General features: G+C 38.2%; 1 protein-coding gene across 4 annotated transcripts in view; it reads left to right on the top strand.

The window, feature by feature from the left end:
- Nucleotides 1-15,338, top strand: part of LOC107087059 (anoctamin-2-like) — a 109,046-nt gene that overhangs the window by 24,395 nt on the left and 69,313 nt on the right. For 2 of the 4 annotated variants that reach the window (XM_015378411.1, XM_015378409.1), the window contains exons 3-8: nt 892-990; nt 3,893-4,044; nt 7,082-7,136; nt 7,229-7,280; nt 10,123-10,178; nt 12,572-12,619. In XM_015378411.1, coding sequence (XP_015233897.1) covers nt 892-990; nt 3,893-4,044; nt 7,082-7,136; nt 7,229-7,280; nt 10,123-10,178; nt 12,572-12,619 — 462 coding nt within the window. Of the gene's footprint in view, nt 1-888; nt 991-3,892; nt 4,045-7,081; nt 7,137-7,228; nt 7,281-10,122; nt 10,179-12,571; nt 12,620-15,338 lie in introns of all 4 variants that reach the window. The other 2 variants (XM_015378410.1, XM_015378408.1) reach the window with 1 other exon arrangement.

Raw genomic sequence — 15,338 nt, 5'->3', positions numbered from 1 at the left:
GAACACTATGACAATACTAAAAACCTCTCTCACCACTGGCCTCCTGAGAACGAGAACATGAAATATGGCAACAGCAATGATCTCGAAATCAAACTCAAAGACAAAAACAATGATCTGGCCCCGATATCTGTGAATGAGCCATATATAAAGCAGCAGGAGCAGGTGGATAAGATGAGTGATAATTGGTAACCTGGCAGAGTTAGGCAGGTGAGCGAAATGACTAATTAGGTCAGCTATCAGAGTCACAATCCTGACAAAAATCTGTTGCACCACCTCCTAATTTCATTTCCTGTGTAAATGATGATTGGAATACAAGCTGCCGGATGCAAATCCTACAGCAGTTTAAGAAAAGATGGTGTAATTTAGACTGACGCTATCAGGTTATAAAGGTCAACTTCACTATTGGTTCTTTCTTACATTTTTCATCAGTACGGTTTTCTTAGACTAACTAACCTGAATAAATATGTGGAGAGAGTTACCTACTGCAGGTAAGATATTACCATGATATGCAGCAATGTTTTAGCAGATTTTGGCTTAAAGTTGTAAATAAGGTCAAACTTTCAGAGGTTAACTGTAAGCTTTGAGAAGGCAGGACTTACTGTAAGTGAATGGCTGCTTGTATTCAGGCCTCTTGCTAAAACAAAGTCTGCTGTTTTGGATGGCGGAGCTGCTTTGACAGATGGTCCGTTAAGCCATTTTTGAGCAGCACTTGGTTTCAGCCAAGCAGGCTGGTATTATGTTTCACAGAACAGAAAAGTACATGCACACACACATTTGTGAGGAATCAGTTCTGAGTCTGGGGACTGTTTTCTTTTTTACTTTCCAGGACTTTTTCACCGACATTTCAAAGCTGAAGCCCGATCTTATTTTTGTTTCTGTTTTGTTTGGCAGACAAAGACCCACGGGCCCAGCTTTACTCGGATCCACGCACCTTGGCCTGTTTTGTGTAGAGAGGCTGAGTTTCTGAAGATTAAAGTCCCGACCAAGCAGGTAAGTTTAGAGTAGCTTTCTGAAGCCTTCAGGATTAGAAAAAGTCACTGGCTGCATATACGCTGCTATACAAATGTTTAAAATGTACATTTTAGTCATTTACAATAAGTCACATTTCAGACACAATGCTTCGTGCATTTTAGTTGGATGTTGGTAAAATGAATCATATACAAAGGAAACTGTGGCTGCAGAGAAAATAAAATGCATGATCCCTATTTAATATGGAGTCAATTTCATTCCATTATTGTTGCAAATAACCTGTTTTATAAATGGAAATTTGAAAATAAAATGCAATCTTCAATGAAGAAAAATCTTAAATTATAAATAAAAACATGGTTTGAGTATTAATGTGCTATTTTTTTAAATCTATTTTTAAATCATTTATTTTTATCTTGTGTTTTATTTTTTCATTTTGAAAATTTGATTATTTCAAAGTTTTCTTTTTCAGGTTTAGTTTTGCAGATTGCGTTGTCTTCACTTATAGGGATGGGCTTTGATCTGAAGGGAGAAGCATAGACACATTTCTATTGGTCTGTGTGGACATTAGTGACATCATTTTTATTGGTGAAGAGTTAGTGTTTGTATTGGGCTTGGAGTCAAGAGAATGTGTCTATCTAGAGAATGTCTATAAAATGCAATATTAAAAACTGCTATTTGTACAGTAATCTGAAATAAAGATATATACAAATGTATAAAGTGAAAACAAAGTATGAAAAAACAGCAAAGTTGCACAACATGTTTTTCTTTAATAAGAAGTTTTCTAAGGTTCATTAACTCACAGATGAAAAGCTTTGACTAAAAAGTTTAAATCATTTGAAAGTATTTGTACGGGTAACAGACTGAACAGATTGGTCAAAAGGTTTCTATCTAAGGAAAACCAGTTGATTGCATCGATTCTTTCACTCAACAGCAATTCTCAAACTAAGCATGCTTGTAGCAACAGTGGAGAGGAAAAACTCCCTTTTAACAGGAAGAAATCTCCAGCAGAACCAGACTCAGCGTGAGCGGCCATCTGCTGAGGCCGACTGGGGTTCAAGGAGACTGAAAAAATTATTGACATAAAGGAAATAATTTTTTGGCGATTAGAACCCGACAGCAGACTTTGATGTTGTGAATCAATTTTTGCTTGAATGAGTAACCTAGGAAAATAATTAGAGTTATGTTTCCTCCTAGAAAGGTGCCAGGGCCGAGCTAGGAGGCTAGATCCCCAAGCCAGGGAGCAAAAGGACAGAAATTAGAGGAGAGGCAGAGCAGCGCTGTTAATCGCACTGAAGGAGAGGCAAATAGAAAGCATGCACCACAGCATGGTGGGACAGGATAAATAGAGAGAGACTGATCAAGACAAAAGGGAAAGTGTTTATTTCACACATGAGGATTCACGACTGAAAATGGAAGATGATAATAATGATGAGAGCTGGTTGAGAGATTGTGTGCTGGATGAGTTGCATTGATGGACTGAGAGACTGCAGGTGTGAAGAAAAGCAGAAAATAAGCTCAGCATGAAGATAAAAAATAAAAGAAGGCTTACCACCACCAGTCAATGCTCTTTATGCCTTCTGTAGGCTAAGAGAACGTTGGGCATTAAAGGGGGAGGTGCAAACAGTTGCAGGGAGCTAAATTAATTAATTATTTTGGAGAAAGTGTGTAACCCTCAAATTTCAAAAACTCCATCAGAACTCCGCTCACATACATCGTGCGGAGTACTTGTCTGTCATGTTTATCACTGAGAACTGTTCCACTCCCCCGCTACACCTCCACACGTCACTATACATGTACGTTTTCTCCGTCTGTCACCGTCAAAATACGGAGCTGAGCAATTTGTTGCTCCACTCCGGTCCGGCCGGGTCAAGATACGCAATTGCACAAAATTATAAAACATTTTTTGGGGTTTTTGGTAAAAACTGCAACTATCAGAATATAAAGTCAAATATATTTCCCCAGCAGGTTTTAAACCGTTTCAGCACAGTTTTAATAATTATTCCCTAATAAGTCATAATGATCAAAACACTCTCACCTAGTACATAAAAAAAATATTTTTTTTTGGCTTTTCTATGTAAAATATGGATTCATTTTTAATAGTCGTATGCTGACAGCACCACAGCAGCAGAGATCCCGGCTCGGGTCTCCCAGACAGCTTCTGGATCAGCTTCTGTAACTGGTAGACACTCAGTGTCCCGGTGCACATAATTTTTCAAAGCGCCCTTCTCCCAATGCTGGAGAAAACGCTGGACCACTCAAAGCTCTTTATAGACTTTGTGTCAGGATTTGGTGTGGATTGAGGACCCAAAAGCAGAGGCAAGTTGGCAGAGGTGAATTTTGGTGGGTTTAATGAAGTTTACATGTACGGAGGCAGGAATCAAAGATCCAACAAAAATAACAACGAACCAGAACCAAGGAGACATCAGGGGAAACCAAACTCTAGGAGCCAGGGACAGGCGAGGTAAACAGACAGACGTTTGACGAGGATCCAGCAAAAAGGAACTGAAGAGGGAGGGCTTTTAAAGGGGACAGAGACAAAGAGAGGGCTAACGAGGGGATTGAAAACAGGTGAGGACAGAGCAAAAAACAGAGCTAGGAAAAAAAGGACACAAGAGGGCAGCAGAGGACAACAAATGGAAAACCAGGAAGACAGGAACTAACAAGAGAATAATAATTAAACACTAAGACAAGAAGCAAAGTAAAGCTGAATACTCTAAATAAACATAACAAAACCAAGACTGTGACACTTTGCATATGGTTAGATCTTCTTATTAGAGTCTGAGTATATAATCCAAACAGACAAGAGCCAACAGACATATTTGTAATGTAAATGGTAATATATATTTGTATATAAATGTTTTTAATAAATGTGTCTGTTACTGTCAAAGGTTGAGTAATCACTACATCTTCTTGGTTTCCTCAGAGCTATGAACTCAAAGAGGAAAGTGGGTTTGGGTCCAGCATGAGCTCAGTGTGGAGGAAAGTAAAGCAGCCCTTTCAGCCCAAAGTACCTCAGCAGGACCAGGGAAGCACCAAGTTTCTGTCACACTGCTTCTCCAGAGACAAACTTCACATGTAAGACAAATNGTATTGCATCATATTGGTTGCACATACTGTATTGTCATCCAAACCAATCTATACATATTGTCTCATGATAAAGCCAGTGACTTACAGCCTTAACTAAAATAGGTTTGCCTAACTTACAGCTATACTGACATTAATTTAATTTTTTTTCTTCTAACCGTTGTGAGGAAGCCTGAGCACCCAAAGATCTGGGTTAGAGGTAATGAAGTGAGCCACATTACAAGTAACAAGAGCACGAACCTGGACACCTGTTCAAATGAAGTATTTAAGATGTTGAGTATTTAAGGCTCAGGTTGAAAGGAAAACCCATCCTCTGTTCAAATGTAGTTATTAAGCCACATTATGCAGTGTGTTCTACAGGTAGACGATACATTGAGAATAATTTGGACACAGTTTTTGTCCAAGTTTTTTTTTAATTGGCATTGCCCTGATGCTTGGTAGCTGAGTCCACTAATTCATTAGCCAGGCCTTTAAATCACATGAATTGTGGCATTGCTGCTCCCTCAAGTTGATATTCATTGATAAATGTTCTTATATTTATTAATAAATATTCCCTGCAGGCTTAGTTCTTGTGGCATTTGCCTGTTAATAAACAACATAGAGGCCATCTTGTAGCACTTCCACTTTAACTATTTAGGCAATCATGTTCCAGTATTATGGTGCAATGTGGGACATATATCTGTGACGAAAGCAAAATCTGCCGAGCACAGAGCCAAACCTGAATAACCATGGAAGGGCAGGAGGATGTGTGCCCTGAATAACCATGGAAGGGCAGGAGGATGTTTGCGTAGCTGCTAACAAAACTAAATGCAACCAAAAATAACCATTAATCATCATGGATGATGTGTGTGAGAATGTACTATTCTTATTAGTTGTTTTGTATCAGTTATTGTTATTTATTTCTTATATTATGTGTAAATGGTGGTGACAGTGATCTTTGTTTTTTAAGCATATGCACTGATCGATGGAAATTTTTTAAAATTTCGTTGTTCTTGTGACAATAAAGATAAATTGAATTAAATTGAAATTGAATCATCCTGTTTCGTCAGAATCAATTGTTTAATTTCTGAAAAATGAACAAGAAGAGCATAAAAGTGTAACCTGTTGTGGTTTCTATTGGCATCTTCTGCTATTTCATATGCTACTGTGATCGGTTAAAAGGAAACTTTGGTAGGCGGGCTCTAGGTGTCCTCTCACCCAATCAGCTCAGATGGTTCAGATGGATGTCCCTACTTTGTTTGGATGAGACCTGATTGATAATCTATAGGACTAACCCTGAGTGCTACACATTTTCATTCTGACTTATGAAGTTAGAATAATGTTTCTCTCCTGTTTAAATCAAGATGTGTCTAACTTTTCATTGTTAGTTTTATTAGTTGTGTTTATTTTAAGCAATATTCCCTTTGAATAAGCCCCCCCCAAAGAGGGGATTGGTGGCCTGGTGGTTAGAGGATTGCTCTTGGGTCCTAGAGATTCTGCGTTGAAGCCCCACAGACTCCCACAGGCTGCTCCTCTGGGTGCCAACATTGCCCATCCCAAAGGGGACAGGTTAAATGCAGAGAGGGAATTTCTGCACTGTGTGAAAAGAAAGGAATTACACATTTTACACAAATGTCAGCAGTCACACCGAAGGTCCAAATGCTGTGAATGGTATCATCATCATCCAATTGGTATAGGTTATTAGCTTTTTATAAGATATTTTTGGCTTTTTTTATGTGTATTCAATAATTAGCATAAGTGAATAAAAAAAACAAAAAAATAAAAAAAAAAAACACAAGAATTAGGTGCATAGATTTGAATTGGTTGTGGATTTCTTACTTAACGACATCCTGAAAATGAAACCAGATCAAGTAGACATGTAGCGTCCCGCCAACATTTGGCTTCGTTAGCTGCAGCCCAAGCATATGTAATTTATGCCTGGCTGGATATTGGACCACTTATCTATAGGAAAGTGGTAGAGCTCAGTTCATTCCTGTTGTTTCTTGGCGTACATCAACCTTCTCCACATTGTTTTATGTATAATACATATTAGAGGTAAAGCCTGTTGGAAAACTGTTCTCGTACCTTAATGCTACCCTATATTACCATGTTCTAGAACTGGTTTCTTTGCATTTTGTTCACCTCTATTTAAATCAGGAATACCCAGATGGATCCAAGTTTTTCTCATTTGGCCTCAGATAGAAATGAAAGTTGTCCGTTCATTTAGGAACAACCTAAACGCTATCATAAGAATGGCAATGGTGCAAAGCCTCTGACGCTTGACTGAAATCTCCATATGGCCATAAACAATTTAAAAAGTCATTGGAGTAAAGATTTATGGGACAGAAAGACAAAAGTTGAGACTTAGAACAAATCTTACTGTACAAATTGTAAATTCTGGTGGGGGCAGCATCTGCTTATGCCAAAAGGACAGTAATGCTGATCTTTGTCCATCCCTAAATCCAAACTCGTCAAGCTCTTGATTCCTACAGGGTCACATAGGGAATAATTGGGTGGCACACAGGGTACTCCTCAAACAAGTAATATAGAGGACTGATTAACCTATACAGAAAGGACCAAGGTCTAGATTGGAACTAAGATCTTTGAGACATTTAAGCTCCTGGCAAGTAAAATCATTCCCATCCTCCCTGTCAAACTGTAATGATTCACAGATCCTTTTGTGTTATAATTGCTTTTGTTAACGTGTATTGACTAATTAATTACTTGACAAGATTCACTCCATTTTAAAATGTGCATCTTCACCTTTTTTTTTTCTTTTGGATTCCCCCCGCTGATTTCAGCTTGTCAAAATGTGTTTGAAAAGGCACAAAGAAAATGTTTGAAGCACGCTCTAACCGTGGACTTTAAGAAACAGGGGCATTTGTTTGACAGCTTGTGTGTTTTTTTTCTCCCTTGTAGTTGTTAAATGAAAATGGTTGGCGCAGTACATTCGATCCACCTACATAAACTCTCACCGCTTGATTCCCATTATTTAAATACAAAGAAACACATCCATAAAAATCTAAAGGCTTTTTTCTGTTCGTCTTAGGTACAACATCACGTCAAAAGACACTTTCTTTGATAACGCTACCAGAGGAAGAATAGTAAGTGTGTCTCTTTATACCCTTCTGTGATCATCATGTGTTTTTTAGCTTCCATTTCTTTCCCCAGACTGACGGTTTTAAATATTTTTAAGGTCTATGAGATCCTGAGACGAACGGTGTGTGTACGGACCTGCCAAACCATAGGTATTGTTTAATCAACATAACAGATCATCTTCTTTTCATCTGGTATTAAAAGGTATTATTGTAACTCAACAGTTTTATTAGAAATGGTAAAAAAAAAATCTTAGTTACAAAAGAGAATTAAAAAGGTCGCTTGTTTCTGGCACAATCTCCAAGCTGTCTGCTTCAGTAATACAGTGTTTTCCACTAATGCCTAAAGACTCCTAAAAAAACAAAATAATTCACATATCATGATGTTGCCTCCACCATGTTTCTAAAGGCAATTTTCTTCTTTTCCAAAAACTTTTAAAAAATTCTTGCCGCTCTTTGTTTGTCGCTTCAAATCCTAACAAAATACCTGAAGGTCTATGGTTGTGTAGCGATGAAAGGATAAGAAGGGATCTAAGAATCACAAGAGAGTGCAGAGAAGGAGCATGAACTCATTCATGTGACATATTGGGGGCCTTGTGGTATTGAAAGCTGTCGACAATGTCTCTCCACGATATCCCTGATAGGAAGATGTGGCTATGTTCTGGACAGGAGAATCTGCACAGGGGCATTATTTGTGATGTTTTTGGCATTCCCATAATATTCCCCCTTAATATCGTTTTGCAAAAAAAAAAAAAAATGTCACCACAGCCTCTGGATATCGTGAAAGCCATGGCTCCTATGTAGAAGTGAGCTGACACCCGTTTCATGTCCAGTGTTCACCATATGTCTGGTTGGCTGGCCCATCGCAGCAGACGGTCTCGGCCAGCGGGTACTGACAGGGCTGCAGGGAAGGAATGGTAGAGAAAATGGAACTCTTCTCTCTTTACCCTTCCTTTTCTCTATTCCCTTCATCCCAAGCGCAGCACTGGTATTCAAAGCACACACACTCACACACACACACCCTGTTGCTCTGCACCATCTCTTCCACAAGTGGGTCATACTTCCTAGGTCAGCTAAAGATTGAAGCTTGGCCTCTGGGAGCTGGGGTTGTTTCTGGATGAGTGAGTGAGCATTTGGATGTTAGACACAGGTGGTAAATGCTTGGTAACCAATCCCCTGTTCAGTTTCCTGCAAGTGTATTAAAACTGCTTGAATGCACTTCAACTTATGTCACATTACAACCACAAACGTTAAGAAATTTCATTGGGGTTGTGCATGATAATAAACAGAGTGCTTAGAAATGCAGCCATTCAAAATGGCCCTTCCTAGTCAAATGCGAGCCGAATGGCAGCCTACTTCCCTGCGACTCCCAGCAAAATCCCCTCCAACTTCTAGCCACTGGCCTTCTCCTGGGCGTGCATATTTTTTTACTCAGACTCCACCCTTTCACTTGATAACAAGGTCTGACCAGGACATGGCGCTTCTCTTTAGATCCTAATGTCCACAAATCATGACAGAAAGAATATTTTATTGCAAAGATTTATGTTTAAAAAGGAATCGTGGGGGATCAGCCAAGGGCCCATCAAGGAAAGTGGGGAAAATTGAAATGGCTACTACTGTTCATGTGTGAAGTGGAAGGAAAAAGGGAACCACAGTTATCAAGTTGAGGTAAGGAGTGTCACATGGAAACGCTGGCGGAGCTGCAAAGATCCACAGCTCAGGAAGGACAATCTGTCATCAGGAAAACCAATGGTTCTACATTTTAGTGGAAAAAAGAGTGCAAAATTGGAAAGAAACAGACAAACCTGAAGCTCAACCCTTGGCCTCTGCTGTGCTGAACTGGTTGACATCACTAGCCTCTGTGTTGTTGTCTTCATGAGGACTTTTGAGACGCTCTTTGTCTGACACATTTCTCTGAACCTGTTTGCCATGGAAGACCTTACCAGGGTTATAGGTGACAAGCAAGATAGCCTTGAAACTCCTATACCACATTAAGGCATCAAAGAGGGCCCAAGAGACTTAAGCCCAAAAGAAAATCTCTTGATTTACTGGGGAGTCCACGTTCCCACTCTCAGCTATGGTCAAACAATCTTGGATACGGCCATAGACTCTGGGCCCTTCCTTAGAGGTCAGCCACCAAGAAGGGGGTAGGAGTAGAGCCATGCTCGGTCACATCAAGAGGAGTCCATTGACATGGTTTGGGAATCTGTTTGGAAGGTGGACCAGGACCCGTTGAAGGGACCATAACTCTCCTCAGGACACAGAAAGCCTTGGGCTTCCACCTGAGGAGTAACAGCAGTAGATGATCGGGGTCCTGGATAACCCGGAAGACATCAAATTCTAGGGATATTTGTGAAAACATTTTAAAAAACATAGTTTCCAAACTAACAAAACGCAAATTAGAATTAAAAAATCACTTTGGCGCTTTTAGTTAAATTCTGTTGTAAAAATTCAAGACAGTTAAACCATTAATAAACCTTGCTTTTAACTTAAAGCTGATGTTATAACAGTGGGTTCTATGTTGGCCTGTTTTAGGGTATTAGATGCAAACACTATTCTATCATTTAGTTTAATTTATCCTCTTGTTAAGCCGGATCAGCTTTAAATCCTCAGTAGAACATATCATGACTTACCATTCCTCCTTATTTTTGACTTCCTTGTTTATGTGTATCCCATAAAACTGCCCAAAAACTGATATTGTTTGTGGTTGTAACATGAGAAAAGGTGAGAGTTAGAAGAGTTAAGAGTTTTTCTGGTAGGTTGCGTTCACATTATAGGATTTGTTACCAATAGGCAGAAATTAGGTTGGCCAGACTTTAATTTACGCAGGACATCTCCCAGAGGTGAGAGTCAGGTAGGCTGATGTCTCTCTGTGTCCCAGATTCTCTGCATCTGGAAAACTCGACTAACAGCAGTCATGGAATAAAAACCTACCAATAGTCAGAATATCTGGATAAAATTTTCTTTGAATATGTCTTTTCTGTCTCTTGTCCAGGCATCAGCACATTGATAGCCAAAGGCGTATATGACTCTGCCTTCCCTCTTCATGATGTAAGTGTAAGCCCTTGAAGTCCCATAATGCAACAGTTTGTTGGATTGTGCTTAATTGTTTGGTTAATGTGTGAAAAACTCTTGGAAAGAACATGTGCACTGGAAAAATTATCTAGAAAAAAAGTAAAAATTCCTTAAATCAAGTGCATTTACCCTTAATTTGAGTAGGTAAATTACATATTTTGCCAATGGAATGAGTATTTTTAACTCTTAAAATAAGATAATTAGATAACTTACACTTGAAATAAGACAATGCAATTGTGTTTTCTTATTTTAAATGTAAACCATCTTGTTCCACTGGAAAAATGTGTCTTTTACCTCCTCAATCCAAGAACATATGCACTTATTTTAAGAAATAATGACTTATCTAGATTTCGATTTTTTCCCACTGTGTAGTTATTTAGTTTTAGCCTTTTTACACTGTTTTGAGACAAAAGTCACAAATTTGAAAATCTGGGATGTTTTAATTGTATAGATCGAAAATCGTATCATTAATTGTAAATTTGTTAGCTAAATTAAATTAAAGGTAAAGGCTATTAGTTCCACTTTTCTGGCTAGTAAGTGGTGGGAACACACTTGTCTGCTATCCACTGTTTGCAAGTCAGTGGCCAGACCTGCTAATATTTGAAAATGATAACCTTTGCTTAGGTTTAGCAAATATTTAAAATATAATTTAAAAATAATTTAAAATATTTTAAAATTATAAACATGATCACTACCAGGTCTACACCAGAACTATTGATCTGTACCATCAACCCTTTTGCATATGTGCAACCAGAAATTTATTCAAGTCACCTTTAAATAATGTCATTAGGGTACCTAAACTTTTTATTTCTAACCTTAAACCATTAAAGCATACTGATCATACTATACAAAATACTAGCATTGATTTTGTTGAGTGAATGGATATATTTACATTTTTACTTCTATATATCTAAACATGCTCAGAGCAGTCAGGTGAAATTTTAAAACACGGTGTTTATCTGTTTTTTAGTTCTGTATACTTTTTTTTAACGAATCAGTCAAAAGGATGCATCAATCTACTGTACTGTCTACAATCTGCTGCATCACCTACTGTTGGTTGCATTATAATATTAAAAAAGAGAAACCACAGACGCTCTACTTTTTTTTAGATGACAGGTCTTTTTGCTTAGGATTTTAACAGATAGACCACAGTCTGCACATCAGTCCAATTGGGTCCAAGTTAAACAAAAATTTAGAATGTATCACTTATGTTTATTTCTTCACTCGTCTTCCAGATTCCACGACCACATGCTCCAAAGCAAACGGTGTCTGTTCCCAGGATCCCCCCCACAGATTTACAGCCCTCAGTGGATCATCCAAGAGAATGTCTAGTCTTTGGATGATTACAAAATAAAAAAGATGTTAAAACATTTTTCCAAAACTCACTGTTTTAGAAGCACATCTGCACAGATGTTCACCGGGAACTCTCATCGGTTCTGTCATTTGTTCCCCATAATTAACCTCTTGAATATGGCTCTCATAAATATTGTAAGTTTTCATCATATATCACAGATAAGCATCCAATTAGGAAGCTTTTATCTCCTAAAATGCCAGTTTAACCCTTTATAGGGCCCTCTTGGAAATCCTTTGAAAATAAAAGGTTTCAAGCCAATAGTGTTATTGGAATCCAGGACAAGACCTTATTTGTAACATAAAAAAAAATTGATGGCAAAAATGAATGTCAATGTAATAACAAGAACCAACAACTTGTCGGAATATATTAAGAAAAATAACCAAAGTGTTTCTATAAGAAATTCATGAAAAACACTCTGAGAGTGAAAGAAACACATTTTTGTTTTGTACAATATAACCTTAGAGGCATTTATGCTGATACTGGCACTTCTGTTTTTTAGTTCATAAACCTGAAATATAATTGTTATGTAGGCTTATTAAAATTTTTTGACTTAATTTCCAGTAGGTAATAAATCATTCAAGGGCTCATCTATTTGGTAAAATGCCAAAATCAGATACAGCCATGTAGCAGTATCTTTGCTGAATGGCTGGCTATAGATCTTGTGCTTCTAGACCTGACTAAGGGATGGGGGGGGACTCCATTTGTAAGGGGTATGCAAGTGATCAAAAACGCTAACTGGCCCTTTAAAGCGTTACGAGTTAAAGTAACACGGCTAAAAGTAGAAACACAGAAACACGCCTCTGCTCGTAAATGTCAACATTTATTACGATGCTGTAATCTAAGGACTTATAAACATTAACATTATCTTCATTGTAAGTTGTAACTTATTTGGCAGACTGCCATCAATCAGTTATTCTTAAAATATTTCAGCGAATGAATCCTGATCGGTTCTTTTTGAGGTGTTTTTGGTATTGTCTCTTGTCTCTGCTCATGTTTGTCCCTTTTTGCTCCGTAGGGTGACTATAAGGTCACTGGAAACCTGGAGGAGCGCAACGACAGACAGGTGCTGCGACTCCACTTTCATAGATCTTCCTTTCATGCGGTTTGGCTTTTAATCCTCTGTTTCACTCCTCCTCCGTTCCATCTGTCGGTGTCCTGAAAGAAACACTAAACTTCACTTAAAACTGACAAGGTTTGCTTTCCAAACCGGCCCTGACAGGATCCGCTGTAGCCCACCCTGTGAGATACTTGATCAACTGAAATGAGATCCAATTTTTCAAACAATAGTAGTTTTGTTTTCTGTCAGTTTTTTTTTTTCCTTTCCCCCCACGTTCATACATTTTCCCATCTGTCTAACACTGGCACAGATTGGAGTTTAAGTTCAGTAAACATTCCTCGGAGGCAGAGCTGCTCTGACGGCTGAGAAAAAGTAAACTATTGACTGAAACTCCAGATTGGAAATAAACCCTGATAAATAAATCTGTCCAAAATATACAACAACATAACAGAACGGGATGAAGGCGCAAATTAAGATTTACAAGTAAAACAGAATATTTTTGAATTATATATTGGCTTTTATTATTGAACTTCAAATGTAACAATGCAAAAAAACTATTCAGTGAGCCAATGATTGTGTAAGTTTTCGTTTTTAGGGAAAAGTCTAAAGGAAATTGTTCCATTATTGTGTCAAAGAATATGTTTTGTAAATAGAAATTTTAAATAAAATGTGCAATCTTCACTCAAAACTTTGAAAAACCTTTGAATCAAAGAAGGTTTTGAGAGTAACTTTGCCCTTTTTTAGGAATTTAGTTGGAAAATATGGCCACTGCCAAGACCAAAAAGCTGTTGGAGGATACCAGGAAGACAAGAAATCAGTTGTGGAAGAATTTGGAAGAAAATTAACAATTATTGAAAATTTTCCTGTTTTTCCTCAAAACTCTTGTGAGAATGATGAGCCAAAGTCCTAGAACTAAAGGGATGGACCTTATGAATGACCTGCAGAGAGCTGGAACCAAAGGCTTCCATCTGTAACACACTACGCCCAGAGTGACTCCATTCATCCTGTCCTATAAGGTGAAGTCAGGTGAAACCAAAACAGTCGTGTTTTGAGGGAGCAAAATGCTGAGTTGAATCCAAAGAACGCCTACTGTGAAGCATGGAGATGGAACCATCATGCTTTGGGGATGTTTATTCTGCAAAGGGGACAGTGGATTATTGAAGACGGAAGGTGGCCTGGCCTTCCAGCAGCAGAAGGTTTCAAACACACTGATCGGAAAACAAAGGACTGGTTCTGTGAAAAGTATTTCAAAGATGGAAGGTGGCCTGGTCTTTCAGCAGAAGAAGTTTTCAAACACACTGATCAGAAAACAAAGGAGTTGTTCTGTGAAAAGTATTTTAAAGATGGAAGGTGGGCTGGTCTTCCAGCAGGAGAAGGTTTCAAACACACTGATCGGAAAACAAAGGAGTGGTTCTGTGAAAAGTATTTCAAAGATGGAAGGTGGCCTGGTCTTCCAGCAGAAGAAGATTTCAAACACACTGATCGGAAAACAAAGGAGTGGTTCTGTGAAAAGTATTTCAAAGATGGAAGGTGGCCTGGTCTTCCAGCAGAAGAAGGTTTCAAACACACTGATGAGAAAACAAAGGACTGGTTCTGTGAAAAGTATTTCAAAGATGGAAGGTGGGCTGGTCTTCCAGCAGGAGAAGGTTTCGAACACACTGATCGGAAAACAAAGGAGTGGTTCTGTGAAAAGTATTTCAAAGATGGAAGGTGGCCTTGTCTTCCAGCAGAAGAAGGTTTCAAACACACTGATCGGAAAACAAAGGAGTGGTTCTGTGAAAAGTATTTTAAAGATGGAAGGTTGCCTGGCCTTCCAGCAGAAGAAGGTTTCAAACACACTGATCGGAAAACAAAGGAATGGCTCTGTCAAAAGTATTTCAGAATCCTGGAGTGGCCCAGCTAGTCTGTAGACTTTGGTTTGTGAAGAGCTTGAAAGTTTTCCAATGACAGCCCCGCAAGATCACTGCTGTAGAGATTTGATGGAGGAATGGGCAGAAATAGCAGCTACGGTGCTACAGCAAACCTGGTAAAGACGGGAAACAAAGGTTATGACACAAAGTATTATTTTTGTCCAAATACTTATTTTTCCACAATGATTTACAAATTCTTTCTTTAAAAATACAATAATCTAATTAAAATTATAAATAATATTATAATAATTGTAATAAAATAATATCTTTCTCATTTTGTCTCTCATGGTTGAAGTGCAGTTATGATCAAAATTTCAGACCTTTTTCATCTTTGAACAATAAAAACACTTTTTCTACATTGATCATTTTAAGACACTGGATGGTTTCAAAATACTATTTTAATTGAACTACTGTGTATAAATATATTTGTATATTTTATATACCATAAATAAAAGTGATGAATGCCCTTGTCCTATCGGGCTGCTTTTCTTGGAATAGAATATTCTGCAATGTCTTAATTTTGCTCTCTTCTGAAACAGTAATATCTTTATCTCATTCCTTCAGTCGTGAACAATAATAATTTCTCCAAAGGTTTTCATGTGTGCACCTCTGATCGTTCTGGTTTCACCCCACACCTTGTTCCTCTCAGGCTTTCTTTTAATACAGTCTTCCTCCTACCTTACTGGGTTTCACTTGTCTTCAGGATAGAGTTACTTACACTGCAGCTCTATGGCTCCTCTCCTCTGAGGTTTTGTTTGGACCAATCAGAATGTTCCTGCCTCCAGATCAGCTGTGCCTCTGAAAAAAACCAAACA

The sequence above is a fragment of the Cyprinodon variegatus genome, unplaced genomic scaffold (assembly GCF_000732505.1).
Source record: "Cyprinodon variegatus isolate N-32 unplaced genomic scaffold, C_variegatus-1.0 Scaffold172, whole genome shotgun sequence".
Classification (NCBI taxonomy): domain Eukaryota; kingdom Metazoa; phylum Chordata; class Actinopteri; order Cyprinodontiformes; family Cyprinodontidae; genus Cyprinodon; species Cyprinodon variegatus.
The sequence above is the reverse complement of the archived record's forward strand: the minus strand, read 5'-3'. Positions and strand labels throughout refer to the sequence as shown.